The sequence below is a fragment of the Colias philodice genome, chromosome 20 (genome assembly GCF_061535455.1).
Source record: "Colias philodice isolate Cphi_HAF_F1 chromosome 20, ilColPhil1 Martin Lab GWU primary, whole genome shotgun sequence".
Lineage (NCBI taxonomy): Eukaryota > Metazoa > Arthropoda > Insecta > Lepidoptera > Pieridae > Colias > Colias philodice.
The window spans coordinates 8496486-8523022 of NC_143105.1; the positions used below are offsets into that span (position 1 = coordinate 8496486).

Consider the following 26537-nt stretch of genomic DNA (forward strand, 5'->3'; position numbering starts at 1 on the left):
ATAAATAATTTAAAATTTAAGAACAGATTAACAAAAATTTCCTTTTATAATTTTGTTAGTACCATCTCAATAAAAGAATATAGGTGCAAAACTTGCTCAGTCACTTTTACTAGTAAGAGTCGTACCTAATACGCGAATACCGTGAAATTATAATTTGCACACAATTAAAAGAATAACTTTTTCTAACATTTAATTTCAATCATCGAAATTCTTTTAAAACTGATTCCCTCGACTCAAGTGTAGCAGAATGAATGGGTCTTGATGTCGCGATACCCTACAAAGGGATGAATAATATTATTTTTGTCTATATCTGTCTAGTGCGTGATCTCAAATCTATAGCCTCTCTATAGCCAAGCCACAGACTAATAATAATATATCTACTACGTATACAAGCCAAGCTAATCAAATTTGTATGTACAGTAACAACTAATGTAAGTTCGCTTCATTTACATTGGAAACTTCTTTGCTACACTATTTGAACAAATACTTTAAAATAAATCGGTTTAATTAAAAATTAGGCTACTGTAATCCTAATCACTGAAAATCTCCACACCTCGTTTTAATAGAGAAAGCACCTACATTTATTTATTAGATCGAGTTGACTATTTATTAAATACAGTGTATACTAAATACAGTGTACTATTATATAAATAAAATAAAAAGTTCCTTGTAATAATCCTTCCACAGAATTGCACTGCAAATCAAACCGTATTCTAAAAGACTGAAGCATCATTTTATTTTCTCAAGTATCTATTACATAATGCATTGAATATTATGTATTCTTCTTAGACAATGATCTTCTAGTGTCACTGTAATAGGCCTAATATTAAAACATAATTCATAGTTTCATTGTTTGAATAAAACATACATTAGTTTATGTGAGAGCGACGCACGTTTGGATAAATAAATATATTACCTATATGGAGATGATAAAACGCATGTCTGCTTGGTTAAGACGTAATAGGAGCTCAATACAAAAAATAAATTGTATGTTTACAATTGAAGTGTATTACACTATTATCAATTATGTTATGTTGTGTATGTGGTGATGAATATTTCAACAAGATTATTAAGAATGTAAATTATTTAAATATTTTAAAAATAGTTTAAATTGTTTTATTTAATAAAAAACGAGATGATAATAATGTTATAAAGAGAAACTTTACTATATAAACAATTTAAATACATTCAAAATTATATTTTTCGTAGGTATAGGTATTCCTCATATTATTTAAGCTCCAAATACACGGAAATGCACCAGATTTTCCACTGAACCGTATTAAAACTAATAAACAAATAAATGTATACATATGAATAGTTAATTTTATTAAACATAATATCAAGGAAACCCAAGTATTTCCTTTTATATAAGTAAAATGTTAATATTAAATTAAAATAAACAGCTCTTTATAAATCTATGCTTTTCCTAGGCAAGTACACGCTAGCTATTTGGAATCACGCACATTTGATGTCGAGAGTCTAAACAGGGACCACGTCTCATATTTATTATTTACATAAAAGTATTGAGTTGTTTTGTGTTTAATATTTGTTAATTATAAGTGAAAATGCAGTTAACTGATATTTTCTGTTTTGGAATGTTTGTGGTAAGTTAATTTTTTTTAGTCAGCCTTAGTTAGTAGTTATACGTTTCAGTTTCGGCTTTTAAATGTATAAAATTTAACTCATGCATGCGAAAAGTAAGGAAGCTATATTTTATTATTGAAGCCAATCCTTATTTTCTTGAAAACTTTATAACCAAAGATAAGGATATTTATCAATAAACTAGCTTACCGCCCGCGGCTTCGCCCGCTTTGTCTAAAACCTAATAAATTATATACTAAAACCTTCCTCTTGAATAACTCTATCTATTAAAAAAACCGCATCAAAATCCGTTGCGCAGTTTTAAAGATTTAAGCAGACAAAAGGACATAGGGACAGAGAAAGCGACTTTGTTTTATACTATGTAGTAGAGTTCAGCATAAAGCTTAAATAATATACCTAGTGTCGTTGATCTTCCCTTGTTTTTATAGAGCCGTATATAAAAATGATAATAAGGTAAACCCACTGAATGGTTTCTAAATAGTTTGAAAGATTTAACTTTTCAGTTGTATGCAGACTTAAGATAGGTACCTAAGCTTTTTCCTGCTTTTTCTCATATATTTATCAAATAATATCCAGTCAAATCTCAATAATATTTCTGATCGCACAAACAACATTTCTCTTACGGATAGCCACTCACTGTATCAAAATATGCATAGGAGATAAAACAGATTTAAATAGAGCCTAACGTGTAACACAAAAAATTAGCACGGAAGCTCTTTCTATCGCAATTAATACGCTAATCGATTATTGATCGAATGTAGATCGTATGGGAACGTAATTATGTATGGTAGAGTAAATAATATAATTATACAGACATTAACTTCATATTATAGGTCGTTTATTAGAAGAAACTTCGAAATCAAGACATGGAGACATGTCCAACATCCATGTAAACATTTGTACATATTATCTTGTAACCTGTAATTGTAAAAAATTATTTATTCCCAAGCGATTTGTGTTTGACTCTTAAAATTTGCTAATTTTAGATTTGTTGTTTGTTATGATGTTAAATTTGGACCAATACTGGTCCGTGTAGAATATCTGAAGGTAAAAATCAATCACCTGAAGACCTGTTCAGCATGATAGAGGGCCATAAAATAGTCATCTATATGTATAATATGTATGCAGCTCTGCAGAGGCATTAAGAAAATGTAACCCAATTAAATGTTAACGTTATCTCAGACCATTCTAGATGAATTAAAATCAATAATAAATTTTTCATATCTCTTTACTTTCGTTCTGTAGATGTACATTACCTGTCAGATGCAAGGAATGTTGCGTGCGACACGTTTTCGAATCTAAACAAATAAAATACTTCACATCTTGTGTGTTGTGTTGATAATGTTGCAGTTTTTCATTAAAACTAAAGATATGTTGACACGGATTATTACGTTTTACATTATCTAAATTGTAAAATCAATACTGTATAAATTTATAAAGAACTAGAGGTCCGCCCCGGCTTCGCCCGTGGTACATATTTCGCAATAAAAGGCAGCCTATGTCCTTTCTCGGTATCAAAATATCTCCATACCAAATTTCATGCAAATTGGTTCAGTAGTTAAGGCGTGATTGAGTAACAGACAGACAGACAGAGTTACTTTCGCATTTATAATATTAGTATGGATAGAAAAAATTCGATCACAAGGCGGGACTCGAACCCGCAATAATGGCATTCAAATGCTTTATATTTATAAACCAAAAATATCAAATTCAAATCAATACTGATTCGCATGGTAATATATGTATCATGTCATTGAATGCAAGCTGTGTTTCTCACACTGCAACTGTATTATTTATGATCACTTACCTACTAATATAAAATGTTTTAATATTTTCTAAACAAGAACAAGCATCGCAGTCGTAGGTACTGTAAGATAAATAAATACCCAAAAATAAAGGTGAATTAAAAGTTGATGAAGTTAGTAATTACTAGCGGTCCACCCCAGCTTCACCCGTGGTACCTACATATTTACATTTTCTCCCCGTAAGAAGAGCTATGAAAAATATTATTTTCGAAATCGGTTCAACCGTTCTCGGGTTTCGCTTACCAACACATTTGGTGATTCATTTTTATTTTTTAGAGACAAGATATTAATTTTATAGAGATAATCTGGAATAAAATATCTAAGCATAATATTCAAACTCAAACATTTATTTATTCAATTAGACTTCTTCTAGAAGCACTTTTGAAACGTCATTAAGTACATGTTTTTAACATTACCACCGATTCGGAAAGCAGTATCTACGGAGAAGAATCGGCAAGAAACTCCATAGTTGCTCTTTTTAATCATGTCAGATTTACAATTTTACAAATTACATAATATGTAATATCATAATATATTATCATAATATACCAAAGAACTGTCCTGTGGTTTTTACGCGACAACCCTCCATGGGTTTTTATCTTCCATATATTCCTTAATACTGTAATAGGCTCTCTTGACAAGTACATTTTTTATATAAGATTTAAATGTAGAACTACTAAACTCTTTAATATTATGAGGAATTCTGTTGTAAAAGCGTATACCTTGGCCCATAAATGAATTTTTAACTTTAGCTAGCCGGAATAATGGCATTTCAATTTTATTTCTGTTTCTTGTGTCATAACAATGTCTATCTCCTACTTTTGTGTGTAAGTAAGCGTTATTATGTACATATAAAATATTATTAAATATATACTGCGACGGTACAGTAAGGATACCAGTATTCTTAAAGAGATCTCTCAGTGAGTCTCGAGCACGCAAATTATATACAGAGCGTATGGCTCTTTTCTGTAATATAAATATAGTTTCTATATCTGCAGCCCTGCCCCATAGCAGGATTCCATAGGACATTATGCTATGAAAGTAGCTAAAGTAAACCAATCTAGCCGTTTCTTCATCGGTGAGATGCCTTATTCTTCTAACTGCATATGCAGCTGAGCTGAGCTTAGCAGCGGTGGTGGTAACATGGGCCCCCCATTGAAGCTTCTCATCTAATGTCAAACCAAGAAAAACAGTCGATTCCACAGGGTATAATACCTCCCCGTTTAAAATAATATTCCTTTTCACCTTTTTTACATTTGGGAGGATAAATTCTACACAATTTGTTTTTTTTGTATTTAATAGTAAATTATTAGCATTAAACCAATTGGATATGCGTAAAAGAGCAGAGTTTACTTCGTCAACATTTGTGTCATGTCTATCCACATTAAAAATTAATGAGGTGTCATCTGCAAACAGTACTATTTCACACATATCCTGCAAATAATAAGGTAGGTCATTAATATACACTAAGAACAAAAACGGTCCTAAGATAGATCCCTGCGGAACACCTATGTTAATCGGCGCACCGCGAGATTTCTCTCCATTAACGACAACGGTTTGTACCCTGTTCTGAAGATATGAAGCTATGAGATCCTGAGCTAAACCTTTGATACCATAAAAATTTAGTTTCCGTAATAGAGTGGAATGTTCTACACAGTCGAAAGCCTTAGAAAGGTCGCAGAATATCCCCAAAGCATTCTTTGAATTTTCCCATGCTTTGTATATATGTGATAAAAGAGCTACTCCGGCATCAGTGGTAGAGCGCCCCTTTGTGAAACCATACTGTTTGGCGTGCAGTAAACCATTTGATGCAAAATGACTATTTAATTGGTTTAAAATTAGTTTCTCGAAGACTTTGCTCAAAGTTGGTAATATGGAAATTGGCCTATAGTTATTACTGTCTTCTTGGTCACCACTTTTAAATAAAGGAATAACTTTGCTAAACTTTAGTAAATCAGGGAAAATACCACAGTCGCAACACTGATTAAATATAAACGCTAGTTGATTGGCAATGTTTTCTATGATATTATTTACTAAATTTACAGACATACCCCAGAGATCACATGTTTTTTTTAAATTTAATGTTTTAAAAGTTTTAACAATTTCATCAGCAGTCACGTGTCGCAATTCAAATAATTTGTTACACTCAGCAACGTGATCCCTCAATAAAGACTCTGCAAGCGCTGAAGACGAATTTAAATTCTTAGTTAAACTAGCAGGGACACTACTAAAGAAATCTTCAAAAGCAAGCGCAACATCAGCACTTTTGTCAATGACCCTACCAGAGTTGACAAGTTTTATGGTACTATCGTTTGATCGGATTTTGCCCAATTCACCATTAATAATTGTCCAAACCGTTTTAACTTTATTGTCAGAGTTGCGTATTTTGTCTCTGATATACAAACTCTTGGCAGTGAAACAAACTTTTTTAAATGTTTTTGAATAATTTCTAACATAACTAAGAAATGATAAGTCTTTGTTATATTGTTTCATACCATATAACTCGTAAAGAACGTTCCTGCATCTGTGTATACTAGGAGTTGCCCATTGGCTGAATGGTAAATCCTTGGTAATAGTTAAAGATTTAATTTTAAATATTTTTTCATATTCACTATGAATGAACTTAAAAAGATTTGTAAACATTTCACAAGGATTTTTATGAAAGGATTGATTATTTAGGTCAGGTAGTTTATTATCAATATTATTTCTAAATGTATGAATGCCTTTTCTAGTTATAGGCCTAACATTAATTCTTTTAAATGTAGGTATGCAATCCCATTCAAAAACTACTTTCTGGCCACAGTGATCCGAAGTTAGCGTGTTGAGAATATATTTTTCTAGACATTTGCAATCACAGTATATATTATCAATACAAGTTGCAGAAGTAGGTGTTATTCGTGTAGGCTCATCAAAAAGTTTATACAGATTAAATGAATGAAACAAATTAACTATTCGTGTTGCCGTTTGTGTGTGTGAAAGTAAATCAATATTAAAATCACCACATACTATTACCACAGTATTACAATATTATTTTCCTACAGTAAGGAATCGCCTTTGATGTCGCGCGATGCCGCCGCCAGTGTAGGTACTCACGCTGCCACGTGTAAATATGCTAGGGTTGTCACCAAATGGGAAATAAAACAATTTTTATCATAGCTATTAATATGTAATTATTTATTCACATGTACATTAAAAATAATTGTGATTGTTGAATCTAATGTAATTATTTATACAGAAACATAGTATAATATGTCGCCGCAGTGACATTGTCATTGCCTATTGATTAATTATTAACAACCAAATTTACTTATTCTCAAATTATTATTTAATTAAACTCAACTTTAATTAAACTCAATCAACTTATTATTTATTTATTTTAAATGTTCATTTCTATTTTTTTTTTCAACGTTGTCCTTTCTTTGTACGTTAAATTATTTAAATAAAGAAATTGTTATTATTTTGTAAAGATTTGATGCGCCAGCTATTAATATGCAGGCCGTTTAATTTAGCAGTGCAACATATATTTACATATGTTGCACTGCTAAATATTTACCGGACACTTTATTTTTGGTTGTTTTTAATCGTCTATTAAAAAATTTTACTACATAATAATATATTCGCATTCGGATGAACAATTTGACAAGAAAAGAATGAGGAAAACAGGAGCAAGGCTGTGATTTAAATTCAACTGTACTTAGTGTTTGAAATAATCTATTTAAAATATTGTTTCCAACAAAGGAGTGGAAATTTTGTTTAAAACAGTATTGCAGTTTACTACAATATTCTACGAAATCAGCTGGAGGTTGCTGTAGTCCACCAAAAGTATCGTGCGTCGTATTGTATGCGCGTTTACGTAAGTAAAAATTACTTGTAGTTGGTTCATCAGAATAATTTGACGCGTAGTTTATCATCGATAAACATTTGTGTACATCTAAACAACGCCGCAATATATAACACAACAGTTTATGCCCACCATTATAGAATACGTAAGTATAAATTATTACACAAAAAAACTCTGAAGCGTCTGCCCTTCGCGATAGGTAAAGCAATCTCAGCGTGATTGCTTTACGCGGCCCGCGTCGCCCGACCCCCGCCAGTTCCCCTCCGTTTCTCTGCACAAGTACATTCGTCGCACTACTGTAGGAAATATGGTAATACTGTGCTATTACCTTCTTTTTACTCCTGCCTAAACGCTTTAATATTTCTTCCATGACTGTCTCAAACAAATTATAGTCACTGGAAGGAGGTCTGTATACGCAAACAATAATGTAACGCTCAAGCTCAACACAGGACAGTTCAATGGTGCGTTCTACAGAAAGGCTAACAATGTCAGTTCGTTCCTTGCATTTTAAACTATTGTGTACAAAAATAAGAGCACCTCCATGAATAGCATTTGTCCTAAAGTATATACTTTTTAATTTATAATTATCAATATTTATTAACAACTGACATTGTTTAAGCCAATGTTCTGTTACACAAAATATTTTAATTCTATTATGATTTAAAAATAATTCTATTTCTAATAATTTGCTAGCCAAGCCTTGAATATTTTGATGTACAATGGAAAAAGGCTGCTTAGCTGTTGTCTTACATACTAGTTTAAATCTAGCTTAGGGCTAGTTTGTCTATCAACACTTAACCTAGGTTGATGTATATAATTACTACTACATAAAATTATAGTAGATCGATGGTCTGCTACTGAACATGTATCAGACTGGTTAATAATTTTATATGCTATTAACATAGCAAGTTCTCTCTTATATCTAGATGGCAGATACACTGTATTCTTTGTCAAACAAAAAGATTTTATACAAGAATTTATGTCAAAATATATAAATGCATCACTATGATGATTTGTTAAATTATATAATTTTAAATTGATATTATAGATAAATTTGTTTTGATTTTGTGTCAAACCAGGCAAATATGGCAATGTACACAACATAAATTTGCATTTTGTCTCACTACTAATTTTCAACATTTTTTGAAATCCTATATCAATGTCATGTTTTTTTAAATTAAAACTATCTCCGTATAATATAATAACAATACTATTTTCCTTAAAACTAAATTTATTATCTACCACTCTAAGAAAATTAATATTCAATTGAAACTTTATTGATTCTTACAAGTGAAGATAAATAAAGGATGTGGAATTTATAAAAATTAATCGTCGTAGAGATTATATTGACATTGATATTAGTCAGATGACCGATTTGCGAAGAAAGTTATCTACTTATAAAGAAAGTAGGAATAATAAATTGATCAATAATTTGCCCTATCACTTATGACCTTCTAAGAGAATTTTACTTATTACTTCGTTATAAAATAAAAATCTTTTAAGATGGGCATTATATAAACAACTAATTTCAGAAAAATAATATCTATGTATTTTTGTACCTACTGTTACCCATATTTTTTTGAGTTTAGTTCAAATTAAAAGTGTAATTTATTTCAACCAAAATATCGGAAACTTCTTATTTAAAAACTTACATAAAATTTAAATCCTTAAAACCATGGATATTCTAAAAATCTCCACTAAATAATAAATAATCTCTTTCTACACAAAATAAATAATAATATTATAATCATTTCAAAGTGGGTTTTGAAGTCATGCAACATGATGGAACAAAGTTACATTTTAATGTACCTAGGTGTGTAAAACCATTATAATTACTTCTTTAATCATTACATTTATAATTAAAGTGAGCTAAAGATAACTTTTATAACACTTTAAACATTTAATTGTACGTGCCAATTATAGAACTTTCTTATTTGTTACGTTTTTGTTTTATGAGTTTTTTATTATGTAAATAGTTAAATTGTTGTAAGAGTTAATATTCGTATGAAATATGCGAAGTTTTACAACCCAATCGTGTAGTAAAAGCTTCCAAACTTGATCGCTTACACTAGGAAAGTTTTTTGTTGAGATCATTCATTCATTCACCATTCCAACTGAATCCGACTTAATATCTTATACTACCTAATATTATAAAGCTGAAGAGCTTGTTTGTTTGTTTGAAAGCGCTAATCTCAGGAACAATTTGAAAAATTATTTCGGTGTTAGATAGCCCATTTATCGAGGAAGGCTATATATCATCACGCTAAGACCAACAGGAGCGGAGCACTGCGGGTAAAACCGCGGGGCACAGCTAGTGGAATATTTTGTTTCTAATATAATAAATACCTACATACTAGGTCATGAGAAATAATTGACCTACTTATCAATGATACACTATACGCATTCTAAGGATTAGGTTTCCACTGACTTTCCTATGAAGGTAGCAATCGATATTATAATGGTAAACTTTCATCTGAACAAAAAGAAAATTATAGTAAAATGTATATCGGTAATTTAGTTTCATAATTTACCAGCTTCTTTAGATATATATTATCTTTCTGTTTTCATTCACGATACAATACTTTTGGTTTACTATAATATTATAATGAATTTTATAAAATAATATCGTCACTGTATAAAGCCTAGCTTTTATTTGTAATTTTTCTCAACCGATTGGAAAAAATATTTAACTATTAGACAGCCACATTCTTACCGAGCAATACAGGCATTTAATTGTTCTTTATTTCGAGTCAAATTCGGGGAAAATAATTAACTTGTTTGACATAAAACTACTTACTCTAAGACAGTCACCGTATTGCTGTCGTTGAACTCAAACTATAATTTTCTTCCTTCAATCATAACGGAAGAACGGTCACTTATAGCATTATGGATGCAAAAAGATAATTTACAAGCTAACTTCATAGAAGCGAACATACCTAGCTAATAATATAATAAACCTTGTAATTCCTGCATCTTCTTTATAAAATACTAGCTTTCCGCCCGCGGCTTCGCCCGCGTTTTCAAAGAAAAACCCGCATAGTTCCCGTTCCCGTGGGATTTCCGGGATAAAATCTTATGTGTTAATCCAAGTTATCATCTATATGTGTGCTAAATTTCATTCTAATCGTTTCAGTAGTATTTGTGTAACAAACATACATACACATACATCCATCGGTATTCCATCCTCACAAACTTTCGCATCAGTAGGACAGGACCTATCCTGTTTAAATCCTAATTTTAAGAGAAAAAGAGGATTATTCTGAATTGAAATTTCATAGAAAATTAAATTTCTGTTAATTTTTAGATCTCATTCAAATTTTAATCTTCATAAATTCATGTTTCAAGAAACATCAATATAACGTAACATCATAACAGACAGTTCTACATATTTGCTGTGCAATTAACACTAGTTAAAGTGAAAAGTAATCGCTAGGTAAAATATTATTTGAATATAAAATAATTACGCCGGATCATAAACCACAATTTTGACCAATTTTAAGCCCACATAATAATTCAAACCAGAATTTTGTTATGAAATTTCTAAAAATTCAAATTAGACGGCTCGTAAACTATCTCCATTTTATTAGAGAAAGTGAAATATGTGTACTTTGTTTTTAATATTATGTAAAAAATAAGTTTTGTATGGTAATTATTCTTGTAACTGACAATATATAGAATGATAGTGCATTTTTTTAACACGGTTAAAGTATCTATTTTCTAAAACATGTTAACTGTTACTTTAACGTGTGGGACTAGTTGTACTTTAAAATGGAAGTTTAAAGTTTTCCTTTGTGGTATTTCATATGCTTCGTTACTATAAAATCATATCACAATATTTTTTGCTCTTTATATAATCATCATGTCTTCTATGATAACAGATAAATTATATTTACCCTACAGATAATTCAATAAACTGTAATTTTAACAAATAAATAAACTTGAAAGTTGAATGTAAAAATATACTATTTACGAAATTTTTGGACGATGGTTAAATCATCTCTATCTTAACATAGAGCTTAAGATAGAGACTGTGAGTATAAATGACACTGTTATAAAAACAGAGTTCTATCCATTAAAATACTTATAAAGTTATTTTCATAGAAAGCTAATTATGTATACGATCGTAGAGAAAAGCAATAAGTGAAACAAATGTGAGATCCACTAGCTCCTTAGGGACTTAGAAACAAATGAATCATTCTAATTAGATAGCAGAGAAAACGGTGATAACATTATAAAATATGATATGAGTAAAGCATTTTCATTCATTCAGAAAGGATTAACTATTTGAATGTGTACATCGTCCCCGCCGTAGCCGAAGAAATTATTGGTTCTATTACCTATATTTATTTGACCAGATTGTACCGTTTTAATTTTTTTTTATGTTTGTTAATGGTCAATGATATAACCTACATTTTTGCAAGTAAATTTATTTTAAAATCATACTCAAAACCATGAACCCTTAATTTTATTAATTAAAAATGTAATTATTTAAATTTTCAGGTAGTGCTAATGGCAACGAATGTAAGAAGTGATGAGGAACAACAGGAACTCCAAGAAGAATCAAAGAAACATCAATTTAGTAAACGTGAAGCTGTATTGCTATTTGACAAATATCCATTAGAACCTATTTACAAACATAAACCAAAGGTTATTTACCGCAGAATATCAAGCCAAAGACGAAGCCCGCGCCCGCAATACGGTCCTCCTAGAACTAAGTACAGATCGTCAAAGCCACCGAGAAAACCAGTGAAGAAATTTAAGAAATCAGTTCCTCCCAAATATGGGCCACCGAATTACAAGAAACGCCCAACTAAACCGAGATATGGTCCTCCAAAGCCAAGCTACAAGCCAGTTTACGGGCCTCCAAAGAAGAAGTACCACAGCGCGTATTTCACATCCGAACCAACAGGTTTCGGCGAACCCCCACGCGATTTCTATCAAGATTTCCACAACCCCAAAATGTCATTCGGAGAACCGCCAGTAGACATGTACAACGGTCCAGTGAAGCCACTGTATGATCCGTATGAGACAGCTCAAGATGTTATTAATCCAACAATCTTTGACGAAGAAGCAAATAGATTTGGCCAAGAGTTTAGAAATTGGAATGCAGTTCCACATGAACAGATAGACACTAATTATGCAAACTCTCATAAACATCCTGCATTCAGGGAGCAGGAGAACCTATTCGATCCATCATCACCTGATGAAGATGATACTTTGAATCCATATTTAGATCGATATAAATTCCGCCCGGAAGATGACTCGAGCCTATATGAAAGAAAGAGAAAGCCATACTACATAGACAGTGTTATAGCAATGAGGCCAAGAAAACCGCAGAAAACAAGGACTGAAGATGAGGAAGAAGTATTAGTCGGAGGTAAATACGCAGAACCGCCGGCTCGAGTTGTACATAAAAGTTATTCCTCTATGAACGAATCGCCCTATTCTGATGATGAAGATTCCTCAGCACCAGGCTATGTAGACCCCGATGTTGCTGTATCAGCTAACATTTCCCCATATGTTAATTATAAAAACGGTAACATAGCCTTCAGTCCACAAAATCTAAACGATGCATTCAGCATAGTAGATAAAAAATAGTAAAATCTTTTGATTCTTCTCTTGAAATATGTACAAAAATTGTAAATATATGTCAAGTTCTAACAAAATTATGTCTAATTTTAATGATTTAATTCTATTTAGTATTCAGACGTGCCGTCATGGAAGAGTGACCAACTTTCTCATAATTTATTACAACTCTGCAATATTATAAATTATTTATTTACTTATTAATGAAATAGTTAATTATAACTTTAGTACATGTAAGATAAAAGTTAAGACTGTTCTAAATTATTTGTAATTTATTTAAATAAAGAATTGCTTGTTGTTATTTATTTATTTATAATGAATGAAAGTTGTTTTAATCGTGTTCTAGTATGAATTACCTAGCGAGGTATTTAATAAAACGACGTTGCTGTACCAATATCTAATACTATATTTATCAGAAGCTTAAACGAATGTAATTCTATCAAAAAAACTTAACATACGTAACACCTACAAAACTGAAGTATACACAATTATTATAAAAGTATTCATTATTTCTCACACTTGTTCATGAACCAAGCATTGATTGCTAGTTACCAATTATCTGTACTATCTTCGGATTCTGGACATTGTATTGAAAGTGAAATTTTGTTATATGTACATAGCTTCTAATTTATTAATTTCTTTACGCTTACATAAGAGCTAAAACGATTAAAATCCTGTTTTCCTTTACCCCTTCCATGTTTGCATCATCGTCCTGGTTTAGGCACTTTATGTATGACAGCGTTTCTCTTAATTATATGTTTCTTTCGTCTAGCATTACCACACGCTGCTCTTGCGGCTTCACACGCTGCATGTGCGGCTTGTTTAGTGGCCGCACACTCGGAGCATGCGCACTGTAGCTTGTGCTGCAGATGGGCTAATCTGGCCCGAGATTCGGACAAATTGTGGCACTTTTCCTGTAGACCACATTTGATTTTATCGAGAAGACCATGTGCCGCTTTTTCAAGTTGTGCAGACAGTTGAACCGCTTGCATTAATAGCTTGTGCTGTTGACAATATATATAAGAAATAATGATGAAAAACACGATGAGAAGATAAACTCAGAATAGTAACAAGGATAATAAAAACAAAATCAAATTTGTGTATCAATTTTAATCACGAAACAAATACAAGAATTTAATTGTTATCCACCAATTTGACACGCTCTATTTCTTAATGCTGCTTAAGCAGGAGAGATATTTGCTATTACAGACATTGGCATAAATAACTGGAGTACAAGATAATAAGGATGCAGCCGCTATGAAGGTGTAGATTGACATACAAATCACCATCTTTTTTATTTATTTCTGGTTTCTTTTTGAGTTAAGATAGTCTTGATTCTTCAACTTTCGTTACCCAATCAGGTCCTTAAAAGAATTAAAGTAGCGTTATACGAAGTGATTATATCACCAGGGTGTTTGTTCTTCAACAATTACTACGAATCCTTAAAACCATTTGTTTAATGTCAACTTATTATCGTCATTGATTACTACGCACCATTATGCACCCTGTTGCATTAACTTCGTATAACATTCTACTTTGAAATCAATTTCAAGAACTGATTGGGTAGGAATTGTTGAAGATACAACACAGCAAAATTGATGTAATTTATAATATGTGTACTATTTTGGATCTAAACGTGAAAAATTATTTTAAATCATATGCAATTCTCACCTGCGCAGTAGCTTGTTGAGCTGCTTGCACACCAGCATTGACAGCTGACTGTTGTTGGTGAACAGCTGCAGAGTTCTCAGCGACCACCGCCTCAGCTTCCTTCACTTCTTGTTGCAGCTGTTCCACAACAGCTTGCTTACCAGCAAGAGCAGCTTCTGCAGCTTTGGCTGCTTGTAACGCCCTTTCTGCTAACTGTGTTTTGACCTGAAATACAAAAAGTTAAATAATCTTCATGACTACAGTCAAAGATGGTAGAAGTTTCAAGAAGGTTCAACTATTGTCATCACTCATCAGTAACTGAATTAATATTCTTACCATATGAGCCGCCTGGGCCCCTGCAGCGTTTTGTGCAGCCTGTGCAGCTTTAGCCTCAGCTGCAGCCTTCTGCGCTATACTCGAAGCACACTTCCCTTTACAATCCCGCTGCGTTTCTCTCACTTTATGGTCCTTTAATTGTAAATCTCGAAATATATTTGATTCATGAGCCGATTGCCTCTTTTGCCGCGGATGTCCCCACGTAGACACCAGCAGTGTCAAAATCAACAGCAGACAATATTTCATTGGTAACCTTGTGATATTACATTTGAAAATTGGTTATCGATATTCGCATGCCTAGAATATGATAGCTACATAGATGTTTTAATATATTGGTGGATAAGAATGATAATAGGAACTTTGCAATCAATGGAAACAAGTTACTATCAAATGTGACGCTGACAGAGTGACTTGTAGGTTTAGTTTTAAATTAAAAACCTGAAAAGTTCAAATTCATAGATATTTTATGATAAACTTTAACAAAATGGGAAATTACGCTGGTCGTCTTTAAATCAAATGTTATTATGTGATTACTGGTTAGTATTGCAAAAAAGTACATTTATATAATATCCTAGTTCCTACAAAAATTATACGGTGATAGTTTCTCTATTTTGTATGCACAGGTTGTATGGAATTTAGGGAATGTTGAAATTGCAGTTTATACGCAACAGCGCAAATAAAAATCAGCACTGAATAAGCAATATAAGAGCAAGAGTTATGTTATCACTTATCAGCAAATCAATCAGTCATTTTCTTATTAAAATATAAGTAATTAACTTGCAGCTGGCTGATAAGAAAGCTGTTTCTTGTCATAGTGTCCAAAGTGTCAGTGTCAAGGTTCTTGCAAAAAACTTACAATGTACAAAAATCAATGAAATTATGTATATGTATGCGTTATTAATACCACTGTTTTGCATGTTCAAATAGATCTGATCATCATTCAGAGAGACAAAGTTCTAAATTCAAGGGTAAGTATTTTTCCACAGAGTTTTCCTTTCCTCGATTCAGCTTTAAGCTATGTTTTCCATGCACCGATTTCATTTGCTTTAACAACTAAATTCACTTATTCAAAAAGGATTATAATTATTTAAGAAGTGCTTTTGAATTTGTGTGATCATATTCAGTATCTCAAGTGATCACCGAGTTCAAGGCCAAGGATCAATAATAATTTGACGCTTCGTGGTTACATTAAAGAGATTATTTATATTTTTTTATCATTTCAGAAGGCAGTGTAGGTACCAACTGGTTTCCTGTATTTAGATCAATCGGTTGCCAGAAGAAAAAACCCAATGAAAAAATGATTTGTCTCTCGATGTACGCCTTGATCGCTTCGGCCACAGTTCTGGCGTGTTTCCCCGTTTGCTACAAACAAATTGAGTTAAAAAAATTGTTCAAGTGTCTCAAGAAAAAGTAATTTATAAATATGGCCATATGTATCACGTTCCTCACAGCTTTCCTTGCAGCCAGTATTATATCGTGTTGTCCGATAATGTTAGAGAAATATTTAAAACGTGAACAGAATCACAAGGGTACTACGCCTTCAAGAGTGTCCTGCAAAAGTCCGTGCTGCCCGAAAAAATCTAAATCTAGATGAGTGAACGTCCGTTATTATGAATATAATAAATTATTCTCTTCAATTTGTCCTGTGTTTTATTTATAACTAGCGGTCCGCCCCGGCTTCGCCCGTGGTACATAATATTTACGTTTTCTCTACATAAGAACCATCCTCGTACTTCAAGGAATATAATAAAAAAAGAATTATCGAAATCGGTTCAGCCGTTCTCGAGTTATGCGCTTACCAACACATTTTGCGATTCATTTTTATATATAAGATTTCCGTAACGTACATTTCTATTCTGATCAATAATACGTATTCTCGCATAGAAATAATTATCATTACTTCTATAATGGCCTTCATTCTTTACTAATCAATTAATTGGTTCACTAAAGTTATCCTTATACATATCCTTTACAATTGACATCTTTCGTGTAGCCTGTAGAGACAGGTTTTCATTGCCTTTGAATAAACATTAGCCAATTTTCTCTGCTGAGCATTCTTGTTGATATTCTAATTCAACCTGTAGTAATATTGCTCGAATTCATTGATAAAATAGATAATAAATTAATTATATTGAATTTATATGCACTAAAGAGATGTCCTATGGGAATAAATACAACCATACATAAATATTTATTGATATATATTTACAAGATGTGCTCTATAGCACACTTATAGGTCGTATTTAATTTTATAGAAACTCATTCAACATATTTTGAAAAGAGAAAAACATCAAATCGGTTTTGTTAATATCATCTGTGTCAAAAGCAAAAATTATTGTAAAATTTTTAAACAACATGAGTGTAAAATTATTGTGGAATTGTGCGCGAATAATCCTTCTTTCAGGATTATCGTTTGGTCTATGAAAAGGTGTCCAAAAATCTAAAAACTTAAGGCACAAAGCGTAGATATTGTAACGTAAGTAAAATTCATTCATGATAAATATCTCGTGTCATTAAGAACTTCATAGAGAGATACCATAATTTACGAGTAATAACAGCCTCTTGCTACCAAAATAATGTCTACGTAAAATTAGGCCGTTTTAATTCTAACGTCTCAAAAAACTTTAGACAGGGTTTAACTTTAAGCACGAGTTCTCTTTAATCTGATTTTGTCGTATTTCACATAGACAGCTACTAAAGTGAAATATCCCTGGTTTAAACTTAGACTGTGTTTAAATTGTTTTGTGGTAAGACCATAAATTATCATTCCAGGAACCGCCTCGCAGGCCCGGGTACTATAACGGCATATGATTTGCGTGTCGCTCCTGAGCCTCGTGAGTGCCGCCTCGTTGGTGATCTGCCTGCCCCTGTGTGCCCGCGGCCTGTTTCAGCGCAAGTGCGCCTGCCCCACCGTGCCTATCTGCCCCGATTGCGGAATGAACTATTGACTGAACTACTATTTGAAAAATAACATTCGGAAGTTCGGTTTTTTTAACTGTATCATCGATAGAATATTTGGCATCACCTAGATTTTCGACTACAGTTTTTGTTTTGAAAATATCACTTCACAGTTCTAATTTTGCAACTTTATAAACGATAGAGGTTTTGCCGTCATCTAGATTTACAGTTTCTGTTTTATAAATATCATCCATAACTTCTGTTATACTAAGTGTATCATCTATAGAAGCTTTGGTATCATCTTTATTTACTGTTATTCTTCTATTTATGTATTTATCAATGATTTGAGCTATTAATTTATTTTCTGTGTTACAAATTTTAGCAATAACATTTCTCAAAAATATGATTTGTATGACGTGCGCAACTGCATTAGCGGCTATGGGCTTTATTGCATGCGGTCCGTTATTTTGCGAGAAATTATTACGCTGTTTGAAATCTAGTAGAAAATAACCGCAGTTATTTATTAAGTCTCGCCAATTCTGTTTATAATAAATATTCTACTTTACTTGTTGGCCTTTTATTTCGAAAAAAATATGTCTGGTAATGTTATTAATTTGTACGAGCTTGAGGACATCTTTATAGCAAACTAATTACATACGAAAGCATTTAAAAAGTTGTCTAGTTTTCATAGCTCTGCTTATTTTGAGACAAAATAGCTTTGTGTGAAAATTCAAGAATTATTTTAATTGCAGATTGAAATATAATATTATTTGTATCAGATTAGATGGTTATATACCTACCATTTCATTCCTAGATTTTCCTAGCTAAAAACTCCTAGCCTAGTCATCGAATCAGTTGAATGCTACATTAGGTTTTTTTAAAAAAAAATTTTTTTTTTAATTTTAAGATGGAGACAAATGAAAGTCGTTAATTAGGAAACAAGTTTTTATTCTAACAACTAAAACATACACCGTAATATCACTTGACTGAACCTCAACTAAAGTATAAAAAATTGAGCAACTACGTAAATCAGTACATTTGATTCGAGTCTCAATAGTCGAGGAGCGAGTTGTTTATATTTTGTGTCATCGAAGAATTTCTAGAAGATTCTTTATGCATACATAAATATACATAAATGAAATAAAATAGTTTTTAATAAATCCCTTAAATGCCTTGTTGATGTAGAAAATTCAGCCATTGATGGGTTTATTGTTAAACTCATTGATACCAAATACAATTTTTTACTCAACAACAAATATAAAAGGCAGATTTGGGCTATTCGAACCCATATTTAACAATATATTGATCATTTATAGGATCCCTAAGTTATATAGAAAGAACGTAGTATAATTATAAAACAAAAGTTCATTTCTGATAAATATGATATTCATTGTGCATAACTAGACCAAAACTCCTAAAAATATAAAGAAATATTCCATAATAATTATAAAATGCATTACTTTCTCATTAGAAATAGTCGATGACACAGAACAACAGGCTCTCGAAGAAATAAATAAGTTCATATGACACTAAATAGATTATTGACTACACGCACTATCGATACACTCTCGATATATCCCTCCTAAATCTATAACTTCCTAAAACTGCATCATTTAATTGAGTTTGAAAAGGCGTAGGTCGAACAATTTGCACTTTTTCATTATTTATTATAGCTATTTCTTTTTCAGCACTGGATCTATAAAATCTTCGTACGGGAGGAGATTTTTCGGCTTCTTTTAATATTGTTTCTGGGTCTATTTGGTCTGTTAGAGTCTCTTTTGCGTCTTTGATTTCATCGATCGTTTTGATTTCTTGTTTTTCTATTTCTATTGGATTTTCTGTTGAGGTTGTTGTTGAAGTTGTGGTTGAAGTTGTTGTTTTTGTGGTTGTTGTTGAAGTTGTGGAACTTCTAGAATTTCTTGCAGCGATTCTTCTTCGTTCAGAATTTTTGGTGTTATTAAAGTTAATACCCGCATTAACAGTTATAAGTTTATATTCTTCTGATTTCTGTGGTCTTTTTCTTCTTTCAGTGGAATTTAATTCTCTATAGCCGCGGTATACTGGGGCTATTTCTGCTTTCTTGTTATTTCTTTCGTCTATCAAAGGTGATGGGGTTACTATTTCTATCTTTTCTGATTCAGCTGGTTTGGAGTCATGATTTTCAAGGATTGATATTGCGTCTTTGATACCGCCGACGTCTTCTGGGTTCATGGGTCGACCTGAAATGATATATTTATCGATTTGAATTAAGTCAACAACATAATATGTAAATTGCAGTCTTTTGACCAAAATATGGATTGCAAGACGCTAGAGATGGCTAGCTTTTTAAATTTCTGGATTTAGGGATTAGAAAAATTATTATTATATCTACTTGATTCTCACTATTTTGCTGTATATAAGATAATTTAATTGTATGATTAGCCAATTTCTCACACAAACTGTAAGTGATATAGGATATGACCTGAGACCATAACGAATAAGATCTTGATCTTCAAGTTTGAAGATCAGTACAAAGGTATTCCTGAACAACCAACAACAAAATTATTATATAAATTTATAAAGAATAGAAAAAATTCGATCACGAGACGGGACTCGAACCCGCATCCTTTCGCGCCATACCGGGGCGGATGCCTGACCAACTCAGCCACTCGTGACCCGCCAGAGCAATCAAATTTATTCTATTCTTTCAGTTTTTTTTTCTATTCTTTATAAATTTATAGTTATAAAGCATTTGAATGTCATAAAACCAAAAATATAAATTCAACATAATTATTAAAAAAAAATCTCACCATCCTCCATCTCCTTTTTATACGAACTGAAGAACGTCAAAGCCTTCATCAATTGATAACTTTTAGACACGGGTATATTCGTATCATATAACGCTTGTGTATTCTTGCAGTCTACATAGAACCACCAGTTGCATTTGAGAATGGTTTGGTCGAACAGAGTGGATTCCGGGCAAAGGAAGGACTTCATTACTAGACCGTCATCGGTTAAAGCGCATACGTGGAATACCTAGAATAATATTTTTTGTATAATAAACTATAAAAAATAATAAATCATGAACAAAGTAAAACACGTAAAAATTGGCGATTGGCTCAGATGGAAATTCTTAAAAACTTGGTATATATAGGATGAATGTTGTAATATGATGTTATATGATGCCAAAATGGTTGAATAGAACTGAATAGAATTTGTTACAATATATCAATAACGACTAAACATGCTCCATAACCTTTTTAGGAGCTCATAAATAATTATGAATTATAGGCATTTTTATCTGGGCAACACAACATATTATTTTAAGCTAACATGCTCCATATCAATTCTGTATTAATTTACAATTTCAATTAAAAATCCTCACCATGCATCCAAGGTTTTCATCACCATATAACCCAGGGAAGTACTTCTGATCACCACAGTGGAAGTTGGTGTCCGGTAGATCGACTTTAGATTGGAAGTGATCATCGAAATTCTTTTCGTAACCCACGGGGTAGTATTCTCTGGGAGCGTTCATTACTTTGCCTGTTGTGGGGTTTCTGGAATATCATGAGAAATATTTTTAATATTTAATTTTAAGGCACGGCAGGCAGGGTCACGGAAGAATTACAACCAATACCCGCGGCCCCATCATTAATGCGGCTCGACGGAACACAGTGGGGTTTTAGTCGGTAAGAATCCGACATAACCCACGGCTCCTTCCCCGGGGGCCGTGGGTATCTTTGGAAGATTTCCCCACTATAAAAAAAGGCAAGGCAGGCAGGAAAATGCTTTATAAAATTATCTATAGAATAAAAATTTTCTCAAAAATCTTAAAAACTATTTTTTTAAACAAGGAAAAAATAGGAAGAAGACCAAGCCATTCAAGAATATTGTCGATTAACATCTAAATTTCAAACATTCGATTAAAAAATAATAATGAATCTTATGACCAATCTGATCAAAGTAATGTCGAAGTAATAGCATAATTTAACCCTATGTTGTAAATAATAAGAGAAAGAATAATTAATGTTCCTATTATTATGTAAAATATTCCCTTATGTAAAATACCTCTTAGGTTTAGACGGAGCAGGGGCAACAATAATTTCCGGTTCATCTTGCATTTCAAATACAATAGGAGCCTCTGTGGTCGTAGTACTTGTGGTTGTCGGTACCGGAATATTAGCGTATTTGTTCAATAATTGCTGTTGTCGTAACGCAATAGCCGCTTCTACTGCTTCCATAGAAATGTTCCCAGCCTTCGCTATTTCAGCAATTTTGGCATTTATGTCTTCCTTATTAAGCTTCAAAGTCGTATCATCAGCGTAACCACTGATACTGTTATAGTCGTCTACCTTCTTCGTGTTATAGTACGCTATATCTTGCACTTGCTGAGGCACGGGGTCTACAAAATTAGAAACAGGATTTGGAACAGAATTATAGGTGTTAGGTGTGAAGTTTGGTGCGGGTATGATAGATAGGCCTTGTGGCATCGGAACGAATGGATTAATGTTAGTTTGTGTGGATTTGTAAGGGTTCATTTGCGAGACCATTTTTGATACGTTATCGTGTAAAATGGGTTGTTTCTCACTTTCGTAAGTTCCGGAGGATTGAGGTACTTGGAGAGGCGTGTAGGTCTTTCTCGTGGCTATGGGCAGTACTTTGAGGGTCTCTTCTTTGGGAGGAAGAGGCCTGAAGGGAGGGACGCCCATAGGCATCGGTTTCGCCATAGTGATAGTTGATTGAGGTCTAGGTAAGTTTTGAGCGGTCGATCCAGACACAATAATAGGTTGCATTGTAGTGGAGACGCGTTTGTGAAGAGTGGACAGTTTGTTCATAGCGGCTTGATTTGGGCGCGCTGAAGGTGGGACAGGGCGCATCATAATTCGGTTCTGTTTGCCACGTTTCTGGAATGGAGAAGTTTAATAATTAATTTTATGTACGTGAAGTATCTTCTGAATTTTATATTTTACGGTTTAGTGCTGTTACTGGTATTATTATTACTAGTTTATATCCCGTAGGCCGTAGTTTAGTAGTGTTAAGTGTCTGGTACAGTTGTGCATTCGCATTCCTTCTGATTGGTTGTGTTTGTACTAGCTTTGTCTTATCTTCGTACGTACTTCTTTGCACGGCTCGACCCGCGGCCGGGTCGAGTCAGCGCACTATGGAAAACGAGCCGTATGACTTAGACAATACGGGCGAAGCTGGTGGTGTTGATATTGCGGAGATTAATGTAAGCGGATCGGAGGAACGTATTATTGAAAGCGGTGATGTATTAGATATGGGAACGGAGGATGTGAATAGGAAGAGGTCGAGGATACGGGAGGAGAATTCGTCGGAGGAGGATTGGAATATTGTTTCTAGAAAGCGTAAAGTTGTACGTGCAGGCAGCATAAACGAGTTGGAGGAAAAAATTGAAGTAATTGTCACAAGCAGTTCTGTGTTACCTAAACAGTTCACATTAGCTCGCTTATTCAGTGAAAATAAGATTGGCGGTATATGTCGTATTAAATATTTATTACAATATAAAATGAGCATTACATTCGAGGAGGAGAGATTTGCAAAGCGTTTTGTCGAGTGCAAGGCTTTTGAAGATTTGGGATGGAAATGTCAAAGGTCATCTGAGGTGGGGATGTCATATGGAGTGATTAAAAATATTGAATTGGATGTTTCTGAGGAGGAATTATTGCGTAATATATCAAGCAACATCGAATTAATTTCTGCAAAGAGATTAAATCAGAGAAATTTTAATGACAAGGGTGTGAGTTCTTGGGAGAAGTGCGAAGCTATCCGACTGTGTTTTAAAGGGTCAGCTCTTCCCAGTCATGTATCCATTTATGGCTTACGTATCAATGTGGATCCTTATGTTTTTTCTGTCACACAGTGCTCTCGATGTTGGAAGTTTGGCCATAGGCGTTTGGTGTGCCCTCTTAAGAAAGTTGTTTGCCCTAAGTGTGCTAAAAACCATGAAAACTGTACAGTTACATCATTCTGTTGTGTTAACTGTTCTGGTAACCACATGGCACTACAAAAAATTTGTCCGGTGTTTAAAAAAGAAAGAAGATTACGCGAGATAATGTCAGAATTTAACTGTACCTATAAAAAAGCGCTTACTATTTACGTGCCTCCTAGCCCATTACCTGTAGAATTACCCGAACCTACCCCCCCTATTTTACCTGACACTATGGAGAATCAAGATGTTGTGGGTGAAAAAAATGAACATCTAATGTCTCATCTGTTTGCTACCCCCCAGCCAGCTGCATCGAGAAATATTGGTATCCGCCGGAAGCAAAGGAGACAGAAAAATGCCATGTCTGGACGGGATACGCCATTTCCCTCGATGGAGGATATATCTTCAGCACAAATGGATATCCAAGACCACACACCTCAAAGACAACAACAGCCACAGCCTTCAAGACTAAGTGAGGAAGGTAGAAAGGAACTGGTGGAAGGATTAAGTTTCTTTCGCCTCTTGGCCAAGTTGTGTAAGGTCGCATTTAGTAAACAATCACTTGACGAGAAAATTCATCAGATAGTTACAATGTGCACGCAGTGGATTATATCTAAGGTAGTGAGTAGTTTTTCAATTGAAGATTTATTTGAGTCATTAAAAAATAATGGATGATGACGATCGTGTTAGCATTATTAATATTATACAATGGAATTGCCAAAGTTTACGCCCTAAGCTCATTAGTTTGGAATCTTTACTTAATCATGAAAAAATTCATATTGCTGTGTTAAGCGAGACATGGCTTATGCGTGAGTCTGATTTGAGAATAACAGATTATAACATTTTTCGCTCCGATAGAATAGATGGTTATGGTGGAGTAGCTATTCTCACGCATAAGTCTGTTAAGTGTATCTATAGTAGTCATCAAAGTTCGAATGTTGGTATTGAATTGTTGCATATTAAAATTCTTAATTGTCGGCATATTGAGCATATTTTGAGTGTTTATTGCCCATCTACTGTCCCGACTTCTCAAAATGATTGGGATTATGTGTTTTCTGGTTTCGGTGGTAAAACTTTAATTCTGGGTGATTTTAATGCACACCATGTTGGTTGGTCTTATAAATCTGATCAAAGAGGGGCACAGGTTCTGAATGCATCGATAGATAATAATTTTATTTACCTAAACAATGGAAACTTTACAAGAGTGCGGCTCGTTGATGGTGTTCTACAACAATCCACTCCTGATATATCTTTTGTCTCTACAGATTTGGCAACTTTGTTTTCTTGGAAAGTCACTAACGAGTCATTGGGAAGTGACCATTTAATTATAAAGCTGTCATCGTCCACATATGATAGACGATCGTTTATTAAACGTAGGAATTTCAATAATTGTGATTGGGATGCCTATACTTTATTTTTAGAACAATCATTTAATAACTTTAATGTTCCCTCAAATTTACAAGACTTTTATGATTTATTTGAACATACTTTGGTATCTGCTGCTGATAGACTAATTCCGTATAAGAAAATACCCCAATTCTTTTGTGATAAATTTAAACCTAAACCCTACTGGAATGCAGAAGTTTCAAAGGCGGTTGCTGAACGTCGTTTAGCTCTGTCAATTTTTAGAAGCTGTCCTTCTCCTGCAAATCTAGACGTACTCAAAGAAAAGATTTCTAATGCTCAAAAAATTATTCGGATCGCAAAGAATAAATCTTGGCAGCGCTTTTGTACTTCTATTGATCACTCCACCTCATCTTCGGACATGTGGCGTAAAATGAAGTGGCTTAAAGGGCATCATGTTAGATCGACTGGATACATGGTAAGTAAAGATAGGGCGGAGGCTTTACTTGTAAATCTAGCGCCTATGTATGTGTGCCCTGCACAACCTACCTTTTCGTCCAGGAATACTAAACTAGAATCAGCAATAACTATTCAAGAACTAAATAATTCTATTAAAAAATCGGATACTGCCCCGGGGTGTGATGACATTTCATTTTCAATGATGCGACACTTACCGATGGTGGGGAAGCTTTTATTACTTCAATTATACAATGCCTTTTTATTAACTGGTTTTGTGCCCTCCCAATGGCGTACAGCAAAGATAATTCCTATTCCTAAACCTAACTGCGAAGTCAATACTCCGCCTGCATTTCGTCCTATCGCTTTATTATCGTGCATTTGTAAAATTTTCCATTCAATTCTAAATAAAAGGCTAGAATGGCATTTTGAATCGAATGATCTTTTCTCCCATAGTGTTGTTGGTTTCCGTCGTTCTCGCGGTTGTTTTGACAGTCTTACATTTCTTGTGTCTCATATTCAATCCAGTTTTTCAACAGGCGCTGCAACTGTAGCCTGTTTCTTTGATATCAAAAGTGCCTATGATAACTTGGATATAAGTGCTTTGTTAAAAACTTTAGATGAGGTAGAAGCCGGGTCAAAAATTTGTAATTATCTTTGGTCGTATTTAAGTGAAAGGCGTCTCAGGATTGAAGCTGAGGGTGGAGTTGTGACGAGATCTACCGGACGGGGCTTAGCTCAAGGCGACCCAATTTCACCATTGCTTTTTAACGTTGCCACGTATCAAATTTGTAAAAGTATTCAGAGTGTTAAAATGTCTCAATATGCCGATGATTTTGTTCTATTTGCGTCAAATAAAAATTTGTTTCGTGCTGTACAGGATGTGCAATCAGCGGGAAACATTTTTATTGATTTTCTAAATAGTTTGGGTCTTTCAATTTCAACTTCAAAAAGTAAAGTGTGTGTGTTCAAAAGGGGAACTAATAGAACGTTAGTAGATTTAAGTTTTGATAACGATTTGTTACCTGTAGTGAATGTAGTCAAATATTTGGGCATGTGGTTGGATTGTTCTTTAAGATGGAAAAAACAC

The 26537-nt window shown here is 33.3% G+C and overlaps 3 protein-coding genes and 1 long non-coding RNA gene across 5 annotated transcripts in view; 1 reads left to right on the forward strand and 3 right to left on the reverse strand.

Annotated features, from left to right (window-relative positions):
* Positions 1-1425: 1425 nt before the first annotated feature.
* On the forward strand, positions 1426-13135 carry LOC149479593 (uncharacterized). Its single transcript, XM_089708096.1, has 2 exons — positions 1426-1604; positions 11749-13135. Exons 1-2 carry the CDS (start codon positions 1566-1568, stop codon positions 12844-12846), a joined length of 1137 nt encoding a protein of 378 aa, XP_089564222.1. The 5' UTR covers positions 1426-1565; the 3' UTR covers positions 12847-13135.
* Positions 13136-13302: 167 nt separating this feature from the next.
* Positions 13303-15310, reverse strand: LOC149479594 (uncharacterized). The gene is made up of 3 exons (XM_089708132.1): positions 14821-15310; positions 14506-14709; positions 13303-13838 (listed from the first exon to the last, which is right to left on the reverse strand). The coding sequence occupies exons 1-3, from the start codon at positions 15064-15066 to the stop codon at positions 13539-13541; spliced, it is 750 nt and encodes a 249-aa protein (XP_089564258.1). The 5' UTR covers positions 15067-15310; the 3' UTR covers positions 13303-13538.
* A 3339-nt stretch (positions 15311-18649) lies between these two features.
* Positions 18650-26537, reverse strand: part of LOC149479596 (uncharacterized) — a 186543-nt gene continuing 178655 nt past the window's right edge. The window contains exon 2 of the long non-coding RNA XR_016317240.1: positions 18650-19177. This is a non-coding gene — a long non-coding RNA (uncharacterized LOC149479596). The remainder of the gene's footprint in view (positions 19178-26537) is intronic.
* The window catches only part of mtg (mind the gap), a 53685-nt gene continuing 45797 nt past the window's right edge, over positions 18650-26537 (reverse strand). Inside the window, exons 4-8 of one of the 2 annotated variants that reach the window (XM_089708068.1) lie at positions 22289-22604; positions 21769-22102; positions 21083-21257; positions 20508-20733; positions 18650-19937 (exon numbers count right to left, since the gene is read on the reverse strand). In XM_089708068.1, the coding sequence (XP_089564194.1) occupies positions 19273-19937; positions 20508-20733; positions 21083-21257; positions 21769-22102; positions 22289-22604 (1716 nt within the window). In that variant the 3' untranslated portion in view covers positions 18650-19272. Of the gene's footprint in view, positions 19938-20507; positions 20734-21082; positions 21258-21768; positions 22605-26537 lie in introns of both variants that reach the window. The other variant, XM_089708067.1, reaches the window with a different exon arrangement.

Excerpts from the sequence above, each read along its gene's own strand:
- LOC149479593 (XM_089708096.1), top strand. The coding sequence starts at position 1,566 with ATGCAGTTAACTGATATTTTCTGTTTTGGAATGTTTGTG. Across the intron at positions 1,605-11,748 it reads TCTGTTTTGGAATGTTTGTG|GTAGTGCTAATGGCAACGAA; the intron begins GTAAGTTAATTT and ends TTAAATTTTCAG.
- LOC149479594 (XM_089708132.1), bottom strand. The coding sequence starts at position 15,066 with ATGAAATATTGTCTGCTGTTGATTTTGACACTGCTGGTGTCTACGTGG. Across the intron at positions 14,710-14,820 it reads GGGCCCAGGCGGCTCATATG|GTCAAAACACAGTTAGCAGA; the intron begins GTAAGAATATTA and ends TTTGTATTTCAG. Across the intron at positions 13,839-14,505 it reads CTCAACAAGCTACTGCGCAG|CACAAGCTATTAATGCAAGC; the intron begins GTGAGAATTGCA and ends TATTGTCAACAG.